This window comes from Channa argus, chromosome 15 (assembly GCF_033026475.1).
Source record: "Channa argus isolate prfri chromosome 15, Channa argus male v1.0, whole genome shotgun sequence".
NCBI lineage: Eukaryota > Metazoa > Chordata > Actinopteri > Anabantiformes > Channidae > Channa > Channa argus.
This window is the reverse complement of record NC_090211.1, coordinates 20293295-20312100: the sequence shown is the minus strand read 5'-3', so window position 1 is coordinate 20312100 and position 18806 is coordinate 20293295. Positions and strand designations below refer to the sequence as shown.

Below are 18806 nucleotides of genomic sequence, written 5' to 3'. Positions count from 1 at the left end.
AAGTCAACAAGTAGATCCGCACTTAAGTACTGTATCGAGGTACTTGTACTTTACTTGGGTATTTCTATGTAATGTTACTTTTAGTCGAAATATGGTGACCTGTTTTTACTCCACTACGTTAATTTACAGCTTAAGTTACTTGCACATTCTTCATACAAAGATAGGATATGATTTTTGTCTGCCCCAAATATTTGTTTCGCCAATTATCAGTATATTTCTCTTAATGAGTCTAGCTAAAATAATTCACTCATGCTTAACTGCACAGTTACATAAACAAAAATGAGATTAAGTCACACATGTTACGCATTGCTTCGTATTAATTTATTAAAAAAATATTACAACCAAAACAGATTTGGCAATATAAAAATGTAGTCATAGTGAAGTAAAGTTTCTGGTGTAGAATGTAGTGTAAAAAAAATTAGAACTTAGCGACTTTCAGTCATACAATAAAAAAATCTGTTCATATATAATTCACTGACCTTAGAATATGGGGACCTTGTGTCATCCCTGAAGCTTAATATTGAAAGTACAGTTATATGATACACAATAAAACTTAAGTAAAATTGCTATGGATAAAAACAGATCAGGTATATCTGTACTGATATGTTACCTCTTTGTGTAGGTCAAACCAGTTTTAGTTCAGTGTTGTTTTTTTCCCCCCCATCTTTCTCTGGGTTCAGCCAGTCCAGCTTGGCTATACAGATGAGTATAATATAGAATTTCTGCTTGCATTCATGTCTATAGACATTATTGGGCCTCTTTGAGATTCCATGTAATCTTAAAGTTAATGTTGGTCCATGCGCAAAGCATATTAGGAAAATCTACCACTACATGTTAATTCTCTAATGAAACCTTACAGTGATTAATTGACAGCATTTATTCAGAAAAATCTGGTTAAAACATTCACATCTTTCCATCTGTGCTCTACTGCAGCCGATCCAGTTCGACCCATGCTACTGCTCTCTGTTGTCTTTCAATGGCATTGCATATGGCTGCCAGCAGCTCATCAGTACTGCTCCAGGTGGTGGGCTCCAAGCTGCAGTAGAGCAGGGGCAATGTCTCCAGCTGCAGCTCCTCTACCTGGCACACCTCCTCCATTAAGGTGTCCTCCCCACACCGTGGAAAAAACTTCCTATTTCAAGCATTGGAGAAGTGTTAGAAAAACATGTGGAATCTTTCACAAGAAGAGTTTTTGTTTATTTGCAAACATAAAATAAAATGCGGTGAAATACTTTTCATAAGACCATGTTGACCCTGGACAAGACTGATTTATGTACCATGATGTTGCTGTGATCTGCACTTACTTAACAATACCGAACAATTTGGAGCACTTACCTCAGCTTCTTGTGCTTTTTGTTTTTAGGGTGGATATGGATAACGATAGGGTAAATCCCCTGTCTCAGTAAGCCCTCTACACTGTGCAAGCCCAGCTCCAGCAGACAGTACTTGTCCTAGGATGGAGACAAAGAGAAATATTTGGATTATGTGTGACCATGAACATATTCTCTTTCCGTGAAATAAAAATTCATCTTTCCATAAAGATGACTAGGAATGTTTGTGTGTGCACTTCAGTAATACGAAGTTGCACCTTTGTGTTTGTTGTTTGTCAGGTAGAGGAGAACAAATAAGATTAACTGCAAGGAAAAAAAAAAAAGGATGGACAGCAACAATTTGTTTTTGCATTACCTGGTTTATGACATCCTGTATTGACTGCAGCCTTATGCCCAGAGCCTGATCTGGACTGTAGGTCTCCAACAAGAACACTGTCTTCTCTCGCATCTCTGAAGCCTGAATAGGCTCTGCAAAGCCAGGGACACAATTAGGCGATCAGGCCTTCATCAAAATAATTATTTTTGTTCACTGACATTGTCTCTGTTTGGGACTTTGTGTGTATGACTAAGTGTGAGCAGATACCTGGTGGACAGGTGCTGAAGTTCAAACCAGAATCTGCTGGTTGCAGCAGCTTTTCTATGAGGCCACGGGAGAGAAGAGAGGGGGAGAAGATAACCGGCCGTTTCGTCTTAACCTGCACAGGCTGGACTAAGCTGTATGGGATCATGAGTTCCTCGTGACCTGAGCGGAGAGGCACACATACAGGTATGTTCCCATTAAAGTCAAGTGCACACAACAGACAATTTTAGCTAAACAATATGATTCATCACACATATTTAAAGATGAATTTAAGGACCATTCAAATGGCTTTTGATCTCACGTTTGCTGAGTGTGTAAAGGACTTGTGTGGATGCAATCCCACGGCAACTGGGGTCCACTGCCTTGACCAGTCGTACACGATCTGAGGATTTCTTCAAGAACTACATGCAGGAAAACAGAGAAAAATTTTGAAAAGGTTTGTTATGGGTTCTGAAAGCACCATGGTTAAAATGGATTTTATTATGAGGAGTTACCATCCTCTTCTTGTCTTTTTGCTCCAGTGCCATTTTTCTCAGCTTTACAATTAACAACTGTTGGGCCCTTGAGAAAGAAAATGGTGGAATGCAGGTTATTAGCCTCCCAAAACCACTTTTAACATTCATATTTACTATGGCTCACAATAGGCATTAGTCTTTCTGAGCTACCGTGAAAAGAATTTAATATTTAAAATTAGGAAATGATTTAGAATAAGACGGAAGATCTAAGTGGCTTACCGGTTGTAGTTTGGCATGGTCCCTGCCTGCTTGGGCTTGGCAGTGTGTTGGTCCACTAGGGAACAGCGCCAGTGGTATTTTCCCATGTACCTTGTGTCTGTGACATGTATAATGTCATCACAGGACACAGCTAGAGACGGTGGCTCGCCGAGAGGCTCCATGTTGAGATTGACACGCACAAAAAAGGAGTCAGCACCAATAAAGGTGGATGACGAGAGCTCGGAGCACAGCTTGGAGTAGGCTAATGATGGGAAGCAGGAGGGGGAACAGCTCAGTCTCACCTTTCTGAGACATTACCATGAACAACTTTACGGGAAAAATACAGTCTTACTGTTTTATATGCCTTTTTCAAATCTATGTGATAACCGACTCACCTTCCGTGTTAATTCGGTGTTTGAGTGTTGAAGGCTCAGTCCACCACTGCAGAGAAAAGTGGGCTACCTCAGCAGTGCACTGTCCCAGTTGCACATTGCCCCCACCAAACAGAACCTTCTCCAGCTGGACAACGTGAAGAAAGAACTGCGTGTTAAGTTACAGGCTCATGTCTTTTTTGTTCTTTGTCCTACAGTTTGTTCAATTCCATTTACACTTTTTGCAGACACAAAAACACACCTCCAGCAGCTCACTGCCTTCCTTCAGTCCACACTGTTCAGCAGGGGAACCAGCTCTCACATGGCTGATGAAGATCCCCGTTCGATTTCCTCCAATTATTTTGATATCATTAGCTAGACTGGCTCTTCCGTGCCTAGGTAAGGTGGGTGGACTGGAAGATGGGGAGCAGGAGGGTATCCTGACAGATGGCAACCGTGGGGAGCAATATAGACATAAGCATTAGACACATCTTACAAATTTGATGAATACAGTATGTCATGAGATGTAAGGCAGTAAGATCTACTAATATGTTTTCTGATTATGAATAAAGGTAAAGGTCTGTGGACTAAAGTAATACAAGTAATAAACCCCTTTTAAATATATTTCTTTTACTTAAAGTAAACGGGCCTTTGGTTTTGCACTGCAGTTTGTAATTAAAGCCTTTAAGCTGCATCAACATTATTTTTGAGGAGATGTTGCCCTGGTTAGTTTGAGACACTGCTGTGAGTCAAATCTTTAAGACAGTACCTGGGAACATTGGCCTTGGGGTCATGTGAAGAGACTGAAGGCAGGTTCACCAAGTCAGGAGGGAAGGGATGAGAGTGTAGGGAGATCCAGGAATCAGACAAAGACAGTTCACCGCGCTCCCCTGAAAACAGTGCAGGGCTCCATAACATAACTTGCTCACAATGTTTTACACGCAAAGAAAGAAAACACAGAACTTCTCTGGTTATTTTAATTGTACTTTGACACCAGATTACTGCAACTAAAGCTATTTTAATCATTTAAAATTTTTTTTTTTTTCCCCGTGCAAGAATGGTCAGTTCACTCTTCCGACTTGGACTTTCCTCAGTTTGTTCACACAAAACATGAAAATGTACCTGTAATGTTATCATTCTCATCACTGCCCCAGGAGTCAATGTCGAACCTTAGCAAAACAAAAAAAAGTTGAAGAAATTAGTTATAGTAGGCTGAAAATATTGTATGTGTGGACATGGTTGCATGGGGCTGATAAACTCACTCCGTGTTGCATCGGCGGTTGATGGAGTTCATACAGGGAGGAAAGGGGAATGTGGAGAGACGGTTTATTTCCTTCTCGTTGTCTTCTGTCTGAGGGTACCAAAGTAAACAAACGTATGCTAGGTTTGATTATGATCATTTCATTCTTTCTTTTATCTTGCGTTACAGTGCATGTTACTGAGCAGAGCTGTGACACTCACTGACAACAGCAGATTCTCCTCTGAGGTGGATCGAGAACCTGGGATTGAGCAGAAATCACGTTTCAACAAAAAATATTAGACTTTTCTGTGCAAATCATCTTCAAGGTGCAGGACTTACCTTCTGAGTTTTCATTGGCTTTAGAGGTTGTCTGCAGCACAGGAAAGATAACACAGTAAGATTTTGTAGTTAGTGAGAGGTTTTATGGAGGCACTGACTGTTCCTTAAAGTTCAGTGAGAGTCTCTGCAGTCCAAAAGCTACGTTCATTGCACAGCCATTAAAAACATGAGGAAACATGCTTGAGCCGTCCTGAAAACAGCTGTGCCCCACAAAAATGGTCTCTTACAGGACACAAAGACATAGTCACACTGCATCTCCAGTGATTGACAGCAGCACCACACTGCTACATTGAGTACCACTAGAATAGGTCGTCATAGCAGCAACATGACGAGCACAGAAACGGCAGCTCTCACCTTTTGTAGCTGCAAATGTTCTGTGCTTCGGAAGCTCAGGTCAAGGCCAGGGGAGCAGCAGGGGCCGTAGCACTGTTCCTCACTGCAAAGAGACAGGTGGGACTGGGAAACAGACACACGGAATAACACAATGGTAAATGTTCTGTGGTTTGCAGAGGACATGTAGCGCTGCACACCTGTCTTAACTCACACAGTGCAGACAGGTGCTGCTCTGCTCCATTTGCTCCCTGCTCCTCTCCTTTTGTCTTTCTAATTGGCTCTGCTGCAGCTCCAGGGTGGCCTGCAGCTCTGCGATGCGTTTGCGCAGACGGTTCTTATCCAGCAGACACTCGGTGTACTCCAGCTGCAGGCTGTCTCGACTGCGTAGAGCCTGGCAGCAAGATGGAAACGGGGAGAGAGTATACGTTTGCATAGTGTAGAAACACTTACAAGCAGCCAGGGATGCTAATATGAGCAGAATGAATTGCAGTGTTTAATTTAATGCACTTTATAAGCTGCTTAGAGAACATGTTGAGCAGTGCCACATGTTTGAGCCAGGCTCAGTTCAGACCAGCCCTTCGCACTGACCTGGTCTCTCTCCTTTTCTAGCTCCATGCTCTGGTTGAAATAGGACATACTCCTCTTCTGCTCAGTCTCCCAGTCGAGCTGGAGAGTCCGTACCTTCAGCTGTAGCTGCCCACACTGCTGCTCCAGCTACAAGCATAGACCACAGATCAACAACGCACTGAAACGTAGATTTGTTTGCTAGTGTAGATGCAACTTCTCACATTTCAACCACCAACTAAAGATACAACATATAACGTTTAAAATGGCTCAGAGATGTTCACCTTGTCCCTGATGTCCTCTGTGCTCTGGAGCTCTCCCTGTAGTCTGGTGATCATATCACAGAGCTCCTGCCTTTGCTCGGCAGCCTCCCTGCGATCCTGCTGCAGGATGTCCATCAGAGCCTGAGGTCAACAACAGAAACGTTTTATCCTCCTTTGACTCTGATTCTAAAAAAGGTGCTTTCAGATAATAAACAGTGAGGATTCAAAAAACATACTACAACTCCAGTGGCAGGAACTGAGTCCTTCAACTGAGTTCCTGTATTCTCAGCTTTCTTTGTCTCAGCAAGGTGCACAGGTTTCTTTGGTAAAGGAGGTGGAGAGTCATTTCCTCCATTAGACTGCAAACTATTCCTCTTTGCTGGCGTAGCACTTCCTAGAGCATCAAGTGTTTGCTTGTCTGCCTCCATCAGCCTCAACTTTAGCTCCTCCACCTGTTTGAAGACAGAACAAAGTAAATATTAAAAACCTGATGTTTTAAAAATGTACTTTTTTAAAACTTTCCTGCAATATGGCATATACACACAGTATTTCTATTATCTTCTTTCCCTACATTTATTCCAAGTAAACCAACTTTTTACTATTCACGAGTACAAACACTACTACATTCCAACATGAGCAGGCAAACCGCAGTACGTTAACCACAAATATTTCCAGTTTTTTTCCAATAAGCTCATTCATTGGCGGTATGGCCGACATGCTGTGACAATACACACACTGAATAAGATGTGGTTGATAACATCTCCAAAATTGGTCTGAGCAGCTCACACCGGCTCTTGTGTTGCAGCTGTGCACCAGTACTGTAGTTTCACTTGAACTGCCTTGGGCAATGCAATTGGCCTCCCTATTTTGCCATCCTACAAAACATCTGTTTTTCACACATTCAGTCTCATCCAAACCTAAAAATTTTATTTTTTTTAAGAAATCGCCTTGTGTCTCTATTGAAAATGATTTTGCAATAAACTATATCTCTGCTTCTTACACTCAAGACCTGAAAGCAAGCTGTGAGATTTGTGGGTATTATCAGCAGTGAATTCCCTATTTGTGTGGCAGTAGACAGCTGTTTCAGGTGTCGGAGAGTCAGCTGAAAATGTAGGTGGTAGAAAGGGAATGACTCATCCTCTCACTTCACTCTTTACAATGACCTTAGACAACTCCTATTGTAGGTTTGTAAGCTGGGATGGAAGTGAAAGTAAAAGGAAATTAACTTTAGACACCATAACAAACCAAAATAGAGCTTTCATCAGTTTCTGTTGCTGCCTCTCTACCCACCTGCCTCAGCAGCTCTCTCTCTCGGGCGGAGGCTTTGCCCTGCTCCTCCAGCGCCCTGGAGTACTTCACGGCCTGTTCCAGGTGTCTGTCCTTCAGCTTTCCCAGCTCTCGACTTGCCGCCTCGCAGTCGTGACGCAGTCTTAAGATCACAAATCATCGAGTGCATATAATCATACTATTTCTCGCCGATTTATATTTGTGCAACAAAATGTAAAAAGCAACACAAAGACAAAGACACCAGCAACAATGAAGTGACCTCATTGGAACTTCATGGCTGCACAATTATAATAGCGGTAAATTCACTCATTCATTCTCTGAGATGATTCAAATGTTGAGGAACAAACTGTGTCACCTAGAGAAGTCAGACAAACCTCTCTAACTGCAGTCGGTCATGGCGTAACTCCTGCACTTTACGTTCTGCACGGCTGCGTTCCTCTTCCACGATGCGGTAGCGCTGGGACAGGCGTCGCTCGCACATGCGACTGTTTCGAAGCTGCTCCCTCAGTTTACGAACCTCCAGCAGCAGAAACTGGGTCAAACCCTCCGGACCCTCCTCATCTAGGGAGACGTGGAGGATCATGAGGTTGTGAGTCGGACAAATGCGTGAGGAGACTGGGAAAGTGTATAATGTGACAAGTGCACATGCTTGATCTGTTCAGCACTTTTACTCCGGTTGGCAAATGTGCTATACAGGCTGAAGCCAATGAAGAGTCTGAAGTTTTATTTTTTTTACCTGTACATCTCTTGAACTTGGTGCCAAATGTCAAAAAAGAATTATTGTGTTTGTTCACTATGTTATTTGTTATGATACTTAGAATAACTTCCTCAAAAATATGCTGGTTCAGTTCCGCACTTTCCGAGACTTTCGGGTTTGTTTGTTCCGAATTCAGTCTTGAAAATTTCACTTTTGTGAATTCTCTTTAAAGTCTAAAGGTCTTTGAGTCAAGCTGGGGACCACTCATTTCTTCCAAGCCAGAAAGTTCTTGTTAGTTGCTCATTCTTGTATCACAGTAAGACAGTTTCCTTTTTTGTCTCAAACATCCCCCTTTTTGTATTGTTCCAACCCCTGACATCAATTTGAGATTGTGAGTCAATTTTTAAATGACATCCCCACGCGCATGAGCGCTACGTACCTAGTATGAGGGAGCAGCGTTGGGTGGGCTGTTCTCCTGTCAGCTGCGTGTACTGCTCTGGGTGGTAAAACTCCAATGATTCCATGAAGGCCTGAAGACCTCGCTGTCCCTGACCACGTAGAATGTCCAACAAACGACCTGTTCCGAGAAAAGAAAAATGATGCTGAGACGCTGTCTTCAACAACGACGATAAACGGAGCTACATGTTCACCTCAGCAACTGAAACAATTGAACCACAAACACGAAACCTCTTTGATGCGAGGGGACATTAAAACCTTTTCAAACATGACCCTGATGGATTACTGGCTGTAACATGAGCGTTGCTTCGTCTTTATCTTCATTCCTCATTCCTGCCTCACTCACTCCCCTGTACTTAGTCACGTCTTTGATCTGACTCTTTTCCTCTAGTTTCTGTTTTTCTTCTACTACAACATTTATCTTTTACCACCTGTCCCCCCCCCCTTCACACCTAATGACTCTGCTTTTAGCAGGCTTCTTCACAATAAACACAAGAGATAAAAATCTTCTTGGAAACTGTACATCACGTCTGTGAGTTCTTAACTCATAGAATTAGCCACGAATAACTTCCCATGGTTTTAAGAATCCAGCATCGCCTGCTTTGTCGTGTTGCAGTTTCAGGATGTGACAGCGGTCGGCCCTGCTCTGTTGCTCCCTCCCTTCTCTGCCCCTCATTTCTTCCACTCACTCTCCTCATCCCGTCCCTGGTTTACTTTCCGTTTTCCCAACGCGGTTGAGATACGTTACCCTTGTATAGGTTCACCCAGCTTCCTTAATATCTTGCTTCCTTTGTTCCATTCACGTCAGTATTTAGGTTCATTTCTCTTTCTTTACGTCTCTCCAGCCCCGTATCGTATCTGTTCTTCTTTAGCTTAAGTTCTTTCTTTAGTCACTGCTTATGTTTAGTCTGTTGCCTCCCTATACTGTGCTCTTTCTGTCCTCCTTTTAGAAACGGGAGTATAATCTTTTATGCCGCTTAAGGACCACAGGGTGAGTGATTCGATCCCCGGCCCTGATTAAATGTCGAAGTGTCCCTGGGCAAGACACTGAACCTAACAGTCCGTTCCCCTCCCCAGCTGTGCAGTGCTGGTCCAAGCCCGGTAGAAATTGGGGAGGGTTGCGTCAGGAAGGGCATCCGGCGTAAAAACTGTGCCAAATCAACATGCGGACAATGATCCGCTGTGGCGACCCTGAACTCACGGGATAAGCCGAAAGGAGAGTAGTAGTAGTAGTAGTAGTAGTAGTAGTAGTAGTATAATCTTTTATGCCGATACCTGTTCTCAGTTTTTAGACGTTAAATTTAAAAGATGATGTTTGTGAGGTTTTCACGTGAACTCTGCGCACTCTCACCAGCCTTGCTGATGCGCAGTGGGTACTGCGTGGAGTTGAGCACCTCGTCCTCATCCTGCTCATCTATGACCTTGCACTGGCGCAGATACGGCGTGAGTTTGGCCGGGTTGATGATGCGTGTCAGCTTGTGTCGCACACCTTCCACACTGTCCCACAGTTCCTCACAGCGTTCCTCAGACCAGCAGGGAAAAGACTGCCCCTCCTCTGGAGCTATGTCCTCCTCCTTTGCCTCAAATGCACCTGCAAGAAATCAAAAACTTTTCATTTGTTGAGGTTGGAGTTAAATAGACGTGGCCATGGCAGAAAATGACAGCATGTCCACAAAAAGGACTGTAGACACAAAGACAGTGTTTTGCACGTTTTTATGACTCAAATACAGTTTATTGCTGCGAACCATCTCTCATTCATCTTCAGACTTATCTGAGCCTCTGCAACTATGAGATGGTTGTAGCATCTTACTGTGATTTCTAAGCAGTCACGTTCTCTGTGTTTCAATGTAAAGGTAGGACATCAGAGGAACACAAGTAACACTGACTATATAATGGAAGGTCTCACTAAGCTGCATAGAAGATTCGTTGGCTGGTCTGCTGAATGGGGAGACAATTAGATGGAGTTCCTTGCTGGAAATCTTTCAAAGAACACGGAGTGTGTGATACTGGCTACTAAATATGTGTTTGCACATTTAACTTGAAGCCGTTTGCATCGTTAAATCTTGCATATGAGCCCGATTACGTAAAAGCCAATACGTGTTTGCATTAATAAGCTGCTATTGAACCATATGCTTCATCATCAGTGTGAGTTAATAGAACAGCAGCAGTGGTGGTTCTAGAGTGTGTTCAGCAGTGCAAAGGATCTGCTGTTATGAGGGTCATAAACTAGTAGGAAGGACAATTTGTGGGTGTCTCAGAGAGCAGGAATGAAAATTCCATTGTGACTCATACGCACACTTATAAACACACCAGGGAACCACAGACAAAACATTTCTCAGCTCCAATCACTTCACAGTGAAAAATTCAAAGAAGGATAATAAATAAACCTGCCTCTCCAGGTGTTGGCTAATTTAAAATGAAACTGTTATTATCTGTGATGTCTACATGCAGAATTGCTGATTAAGTTATCAGTGCTTTAGGAAAGTGAAAGCTCTGCAAATGGCCTGACAAGGCACACTGTGAAAACACAAGCCCTCTAAAATCCCGTTGACCTACACACACAATCTCGTGTGGCATTTTGGTTTGTTATCCAAGCGGAATCGCAGAGAGGTAGAGGACACCGGTTTCTCTCACATCGCAAGGCATTTTGTTCTGTTGATTGGACATTATCACATTTTCTTGAATCATCCTCTGACATTAAATTCTAAAAAAACTCACAGATTAATGAATTGTGAAAATGAGCCTATACTGTGTGCACCCACAGTGTCTCCCTGTTGTTAATGGTCTTTAATTGCAAATAATGACAGTGTGTTTGCGGTGCTGTGTGCAGCGGAGCTATGTGAGCTTACCAGCAGGTTGAGGCAGGTCTGTATGCTCTGGAATCTGTGTCATCTTCCACAAACGGTCTAGTGAGACTTTAAACTCATGCGATTGCTAATTAACTCCACCTTACTCTTAAAGCAGAGAAAGCCAAGCTATACCAACAGTACTTTCACCTTTTCCAAGAAAGCTGTGAAAATTTTAGGGCCATCAAAATTTACTTTAGATCATATCATTTGCAGTATTTAGCTCAGATTTATTCTAACAAGAAGATGAAAAAAAAGCTCATCTTAAGGTGCCATGATTGGTTTTTAATTAAACCACAGCCATCATTTGTTTGGAAAAGTATTTTGGAAATACATGTCATATTATTCTTCACGGTGTCATGTGATCCTAAAATTTTAGCTGTCAGATCTTTTATGTAAAAAAAAAAAAAGACCATTTCTATACTGTGTGCGAAGGCTTTGTGCATACATCAGCTTTTTGCAAGATGACGAAATCAATTTTTTAATGTTTAACAATACATCAGTTTAGTAAAAGTCTTTATTTGTAGAAATCAAGCAGAGAACTGACACAAAACATCACATTCTCCAGAAAAAGGTCAATTCAGTGTTTAGATGCTGGTTAGAAGCAACACACCGGTCTCAGCGTTACGCATAAAGTGATTGGTTATTGTATGTTACTGCAAGTTTATATACGTTTACATAACTTTTTTCAGAAGCAATGGTCGACACAGAGCAGAACAACAGGTGGACTGTCCTGCTGCCATATAATATACCGACAGATTGACAGAATAACCACAAGCCTGTCAATGATTCCACAGTGAGCCGTGATAAGGAAAGATAAACGTATGGACACGGAGTTAACAGCATCCCAACCACACTGCTACCTACTCACCGCTCATGTCTTCAACCTGTTTAAAGCCTGTAGTCAAGCCGTCCACATCCTATTCCGGTCCAGGAGCGAGACATGTGGGAAACTGGAGGCGTGAGACCAGAGTTGTGTTGGCGCTACCTGTTTGGAAAGCGCAGGTTTTCTTTTACACACACCTTGGCGACGCACGGAGCTCCTCCACCCTCTGTGCAGCCCGAGCGGCCAATCGGAAGCCGCGAGCAACGGGAAAAAAAAAGCCCCCGCACTCGCTACGCCACAGCGGATTTCCTCCTAACGCTGAGCTGTCACTTTACTTCAGTCCTGAAACAGCAGGCGGCGCTTTGAACCAACGTTTCCAAACCGGGAACGGGCCCAAAAGGAAACCAGTTCACAGTTCGGATTGTTCTCTTACGAAATATTTTAAAGGGAATATAGGTCACAGTTTATGTTCCCCCCTGCAGTCAAGAGCAAAAGTTCTATTTTCACCTTGACAACAAGATAATGACCGTTGTGCCCCTGAGCACATTACTCACCATGGAAGCTACGACAAACATGACTGATCATGTACATCAGTCACAGAGTTCCATTCCCACAGTTTTTCAATCTGAGTTTTTTTTTTTCTTTTTTTGTTTTGCTTCTAATACTAGTATTGTGTTGACTTTGACACTTCCCCGAATATCTCTCAGTTCAGAAATCTTTTCAAATCTTAATCAAATTACATCATTCTCAAAGTGATTCAGCAGCAGGTGAAAGACAAGTGACACAACTAAAAGTATATAAATAAAGTAAATATGCTATAGATTCATGCAAGTGACATTATTATTTTATCTTATTATATATCATTTGATAAGTAACTTCTGGGCGGGCGTCTGAAATGTGTGGTATGGGACAGAGTGAAATGTTTCAGTTCCAGTGCAAAGGCAGACTGAAGAATGAGGTGCCTGGCAGAGGGACGGGTCTTTTTCTTGGCCTGTGGACTGGAAATGTCAGGGGGCTCTTCATCACTGGCCCTTCTCAGAATAAACGGGCCTCCTGTTTGAGGCCTCTTTGTTGCTGCTGAGAGCTCGCGGGGGTTAACGTAGATAAATGAGATGCATGTCACATACGTAACAGGAAGTTTAGGTGCTGATTTTGGCTCAGAACTGACTCAAGCGTAAAAATAAACTGACTTTGCACAAAGCCCTGTAATCTGTACAAAAATAGTATTAGTGATTTAATTTGACAGTCACTGAATCATTTGCCAAAAATATCCACAAAAGTATTAAAGCTGTTTGAACCTTGTGGGTTAAATGCTTTCATGAACTTGTTCATTTAGAAATTAACAATTTATAGAGAGGAAATAGAGTAGGAGAAATAAAGTAGTGTGTCTTATCTTCATCATCTTTGCCTCTGTCTTTTTGTCATGACTCACAACTCACATCTGTCCTCTCTGTCTGACTCTTTATTGCACTCTGTTGTCTGCTGTGTCCGCCTCCTTCTCATCTGTCATGTACTTTGTGCTGCTTCATCTCCACACAAAGCGATGCATCCTTCAACAGTGCGTACAGGCTTTAGTCTGCAGAGGGAGCGAGGGCTGCAGTGGACGAGCATTCCCGTTGTCTCTGAGGTGACAGGGACACAGAGGAGCCATTGACAGCAGCACTGGACCCCACAGTTTGCTCATGCTGGAATGTGTGATAGTGTGGCAGCTCATTCACACAGAAATTCCTATTTGCACTCTCTGGAGCGCAAGTGAATAAGCAGGTGTTGCTTTCAACAAAGGCTAATGAACACTGTTGCCATTGTGTAGCTGTCAGACGAGTTCACTGTCGCGACTGAAACAAACACTTATCAGAGGACAGTTTTGATTCAGCAGGTATTTTGTTTGAGCTGATGTTTCATGACAACCGGACGTGGAACTGATAACCATCTGCTGTGCAATGAAATTTACATGCAGATGCCTTCAGGACAGGATGAAATACAGTGTGAATTCATTGAAAAGCCTCCGTGTAGGACTTTTTAGCAGCGTGCGTGTGTCAGTTTATTTCTGTGTTTGTTCCCCTGCACTGCTGCCCGGCACAGAACAGGCCTGGCTCTGCGCCGAGCAGCTGACCCCCCGTGGCTCCATCTGTGACTCAAGCCTGGCGGCTGCACAGAATCGGCCCTTTGTGTCCGTGAAGAATGCGTCTTTCTGGCTTTTTTGGAAAACAGAGGCAGAGAAAGAGAGGGATCGGAGCATGAGTAACCGGGACAGATTTAAATCTTGACATGTGATTTATGCTCCTTTGTGGGCAGAAAACTGTAACAGAAGCTTTTTTTTTTTTTTTTTATTGATCAGGCTGCTGGCGTTTAAGTCCTGCTTGACACTTTATGACAAAGTTATGAAAGGAAGTACGAAATTATTATGCACCAGTAAATTTTATGTAACTCACTCTCCACTTGTAAACACTCACTGGCCACTTTATTAGGAACACCTTGTCAGTTCTGGGTTGGTATTCAAAATAAAGGTCCTGTTCCAAAATATCCCAAAGGTGGTACTAAGGGGCCCAACTTAAGAAAATATCCCCCACACCATCATTATATCACCATCACCAGCAGCTTGAACTGAATGGATCCATGTTGTTTACAGCAAATTCTCATCAGAGCAGGCAACATTTTCAGAGCAGCCCATCTGGCCCCAACCACCAGGCCACATTCAAAGTCACTTAAACCACCTGTTTACCACCGCTGTGATGCTCAGTTTGAACTTTGCGACTGGCTGATTAGATCTTTGCATTAATGAGCAGTTCAGCAGGTATTTACCTAATAAAGTGGTAGGAGAGTGTACGTTCAACTGTGTTGCGCTGCCATCAAAAAAAGCCACCTGAGGCCTCTGCAGGTAACATGTGTTGTTACTCGCAGCTGTGCCACATTTGGCAGCACCAGTGAGATTAATGAGATGGTGTGAATATCCCCGAGTAACACAGAGCCATTTCCTGTTTAACGTGGAATCAACATGAATAACTGCAGGAGGTCAGAGTGAAGGCAGGAATTATTTTTGTTACAAACAAGAAGCTTGGCAAAACAAGTGGAACAAAAATAGCTCAAATTAAAACCAGAGGCCACTTTTAAGGACTGTTTACTCATCGTTCAGTGAACTCTGGGAAACCTGATTGACTTTTTACAAGCATCTATGTGATGTAACGAAGCGTAGTCAAACACACGGAGTTTTCATTTTCCTGGTAGTTGAATTATGTTTTTCAGATTGTGCGATTTACTTAAGTATTTATATTTTCTGCTACTTTATACTTGGACCCTACTACACGTCAGAGACAAATTTCAATTCAATTCACCAACAGCAGGCTCAGGGTGGGCGGCCATCTGCCTCGACCTTTTGGGGTGAGTGGAAAGTGAAGAGAGAAAAGAAAAAGAGCAAAAAATGCAACAACAAAACATCGGGCAGGTTGTTAGTTTAGATGAGGTAATAGTTGAAGTTAGCTCAGCGAGATTTATGGGTAAAAAGCCGTCTAAGAGGGATTGAAGCCTTATTGATGATAATTCAAATTGTAATGGATTTGTAGCATTATTTTGACACAAACTTTGAGGAACTGGGAGAAAACATTCAATCTGGAAGCTGGACAGAATCAAGAGGTTGGGTCTCTTGGGTTGTTTTAATAATTAAATCACAGTATGTGTTTTTGTAGGATTCTCTTGCCTTATAATGACAAAAAGTGGGGAAATATCTTTGCATTTGAGTTGGGACAGAATATTTTTCGCTGTTCCACGCAGTTAAACGATACGATACACACTGTAAGAGCTCTGATAGCAAAGTCAGCTCAGCTTCCACAGTAACTTGTCCCACTCCTCACCCTTGACATCCAGAGTTTGACCTACACAAACCAATGAGTGCACACACGACTCCGACCGTGACGGCTTCTCCTTTTCGTCACTGTCCCACCAGAGCAGTGAGGTTTGAGCTGGCATTTGAATTACAGGGTGGAACATATCTGTCTAAATGTGAGCTGCACCACACACTTGAACTGCAGACACAGACAGCTTTACCAACCACTGCACACCAATCTCCACACACACAAACAATTTTAAACGTGCATCTATTGCCAACCGCACTGTAAAAGTCCGTCCTAAGACGGGAACAAGTCTGTCGTCACATGGGCCGATGTAATGTTCACGCTCGTGTTTTCCACGTCACCTGCTGCTGGACCACATTTCCTTGGTTTTGAGGGATTCTCTTTTTTAACTGGCACCAACAAAACAAGCCCCAGCAGGAAACCCAGGCCTCTTGGTAACGATTAACAATAGAGAATTTAATTGTGCTAAAAACAATTAAGTTCTATTTCAAGTTCCACACAACAATGTGTCCGTGTTTGTAATCCCCTGGGTCATTTACCAGCAACAGACTGTAAGTACAGAGTGTTTTACATTATACATAGGACTTGGAAATGTGAGTCATTATTTAATAACAGGAATTAGAGGATTACAGGAAGCTATTATAAACCACAAATGCTCCAGGCTCTGTTTCACAGTCCAGCTTCATCAGTGTCTGTGTGCATTTTCTGGAGGTACAATGTCCGGTGTCATCGTCTGTCCCTGCACCAGAAAAAACATACCAGGAAAAGGGATTAACCCTTGTTAAGTCCCAGTGACTCAGTCAAGAAATGTCTCACTTTCTCTGTTTGTGTCCCTGCTTCATGTCCACTGTGGTCCTCTTGTGGAGATACCACTGAATAATATGAATGTTCAGATTCTAAAAGTTTTTTGGATTTTGATGCCTAAAAGGAAAAAAATATTTTACAGACAAGGTCACGCATACAGATAATTTGAAGTGCAAGTATTTGCTTATTGCTAAATGTATCACTGCTAAACGGTGGCTTTAAAAAAGCTCCGAAATCCTTTATTAACTCATCTAATGACCCCTGAAAACTACGTTTTAGCTTTTTGCAGGATGTTGACACCCTGGACAAGTAGATTTGTTAGAATCTGATAAACCGAAATAACAAGTTTCGAAATGAGGTGATTTCCAGGTTCAGTCCCACGTGATCTGATCTGCAGCTGTGACACTGCACCTGAAATAAGTTTCTTATGTAACAGACAGTCAGCAGCAGTGTCAGATTTTTAAACATCATCTTTTTTTGTGATCATTCACAGGTGATGAGCTGCATTGCAGTTTAGGAGTTTAGCTGAAAATATAAACACATTTGTTCTAGTTTTACTGGATGTTGGATTTAAATAAGGTGGAACCGCTTCAGATGTATCTTTCGACGTCTTGCTACGGTTTAATGAAGTCTTCCTCTTGAGATTTAGTTTTCCTAAGAAATGTTTAAGAATAAGCACCAGGCAGAGCTGATAGGAAGCCACGTCCCCATCGGTGCTTTTTCCGACTCCTAAATTTAGACCCAGCTTTCTAAAAACAAAGGTGGACACTCACTGTTGTATGACTGCCAAGGTTTCAGTGTGTGTCTGTGTCATCATTTTTATTTTTTATTGCAGCCTAGAAAGCACTGAGGACTGACATTACAATGCTCTATTGTCTGTGGGCCAACACTCAGCTTCCTGGAGCTTCAGAATCCACGGAAACAGGAGCGCAGTTTAGAAAAAGGCCCAGGAGTCGACTTCTTTCATGTGCCCCCTTAACCTCATCATGTGTGTATCAGGCTCATCAAACTACTCCCCCCTCCCCCTAACCGATCATTCCCATTTCCTCAGCAAACTTCTCCATGTGCACATCTGGATTTCTGCCGTCCAGACCAGGAGCTAGAGTCATAAAACAAAGACAACAACAAAAAAAAAAAACACTCCCAGACTGACGGACACCCACCATGAAAAGCTCAGGGCAAAGTGAAATCAACTTTACGCTAATTTATGTCGGACGTCAGTGACAGTAATGGTTTGTTGATCTGCTGAAAATGAAACGAGGGCCTGAAAGCTTTTGAGGTTCTCGGCTGCCTCTCTGACTTTTGGAGTTTCTCTCAGATTTCTCATCCTGGTTGACTCCTTCCTCTCTGCCTCCTTCTCTTTCTGCCCACGAGCTCAACGTTTTGCTTTGTTACTCTTCTTTTATCCTATTTCTCTGTTATATTTCTATTACTTCCTCTTTGTTCCTTTCAAAACATACACGTACAATCACGATTAAAATGCTTTTTCATGACACTTATGACAATGAAGAACTTTTAAATGTGATCGTTTATAATGTCTGGTTTCTTTCTTTGTTGCGTTCACTGCCTTTGTCTTCTGGTTTTCTTTTCCTCGTCCTCACATCCACTGCTCGGCATCTGATACTTTGCAGCTGTTCACAAAGCAAAGATGATCCCCCCATTTCTCAAGGTCCACTCCTCCTCCTCCCTACACATCTTCTTCTCCTGACTGGCCCCCACTCGCTCACCTCCTTTTTCTCCCGTGCCCACTCTGCTTTCTTGTCTCGCATCTAATCCCCCAGTGTGTCTTCATTTCTTCCCCATCTGTCAGTCAGTCGATTACTCTTTGTTTAATCTGGACCACAACTTGAACTCGTGGGTCTCAGTGTGGACGATCACGGCCTGCTCATCTCAAAGAATCTCTTAAATAGTTTTCCTCGTTCAAGATGCAACAGTTGGTGCCAGCACTAATTGTTCCATTACGTATTTGGGTGTTAAGCCAGATGAGATCATGAGAAAGTGAAGTCAACAGTTTTTTGTTTCAGAGCCCTGATGAACAAGGATGTTTTTATATGTCCCATCGGATTTTTATTCTAATGACGACAATTTACCACATTTTCATTTCTAATAAAAATGAATGAAGATGCTGAACTATTATATCCGTGCAAACATATAAAGACACACACTCACTCATCAGTTTCCTGAAGCTTTAACCAAACCCTAACTATACCTAACTGTGCAACTCTGACCCTTCAGTAACCTTAGCTTAAATGTAACCTTACACTAACCCTCAGCCAAGCTGTCACCCTGAAATCAAGTGATTTATGTA

At 42.5% G+C, this 18806-nt stretch overlaps 1 protein-coding gene across 1 annotated transcript; it reads right to left on the bottom strand.

Annotated features, from left to right (window-relative positions):
• Positions 1 to 663: 663 nt before the first annotated feature.
• Positions 664 to 12105, bottom strand: zmp:0000000896 (caspase recruitment domain-containing protein 10). Its single transcript, XM_067476608.1, has 24 exons — positions 11892 to 12105; positions 9526 to 9765; positions 8158 to 8295; positions 7396 to 7582; positions 7025 to 7163; positions 5971 to 6186; positions 5756 to 5875; positions 5496 to 5621; positions 5119 to 5298; positions 4929 to 5030; positions 4575 to 4605; positions 4457 to 4494; positions 4258 to 4346; positions 4118 to 4164; positions 3765 to 3885; positions 3258 to 3435; positions 3020 to 3143; positions 2646 to 2886; positions 2406 to 2472; positions 2213 to 2312; positions 1915 to 2073; positions 1687 to 1799; positions 1336 to 1451; positions 664 to 1132 (listed from the first exon to the last, which is right to left on the bottom strand). Exons 1-24 carry the CDS (start codon positions 11896 to 11898, stop codon positions 925 to 927), a joined length of 3087 nt encoding a protein of 1028 aa, XP_067332709.1. The 5' UTR covers positions 11899 to 12105; the 3' UTR covers positions 664 to 924.
• Positions 12106 to 18806: the final 6701 nt, after the last annotated feature.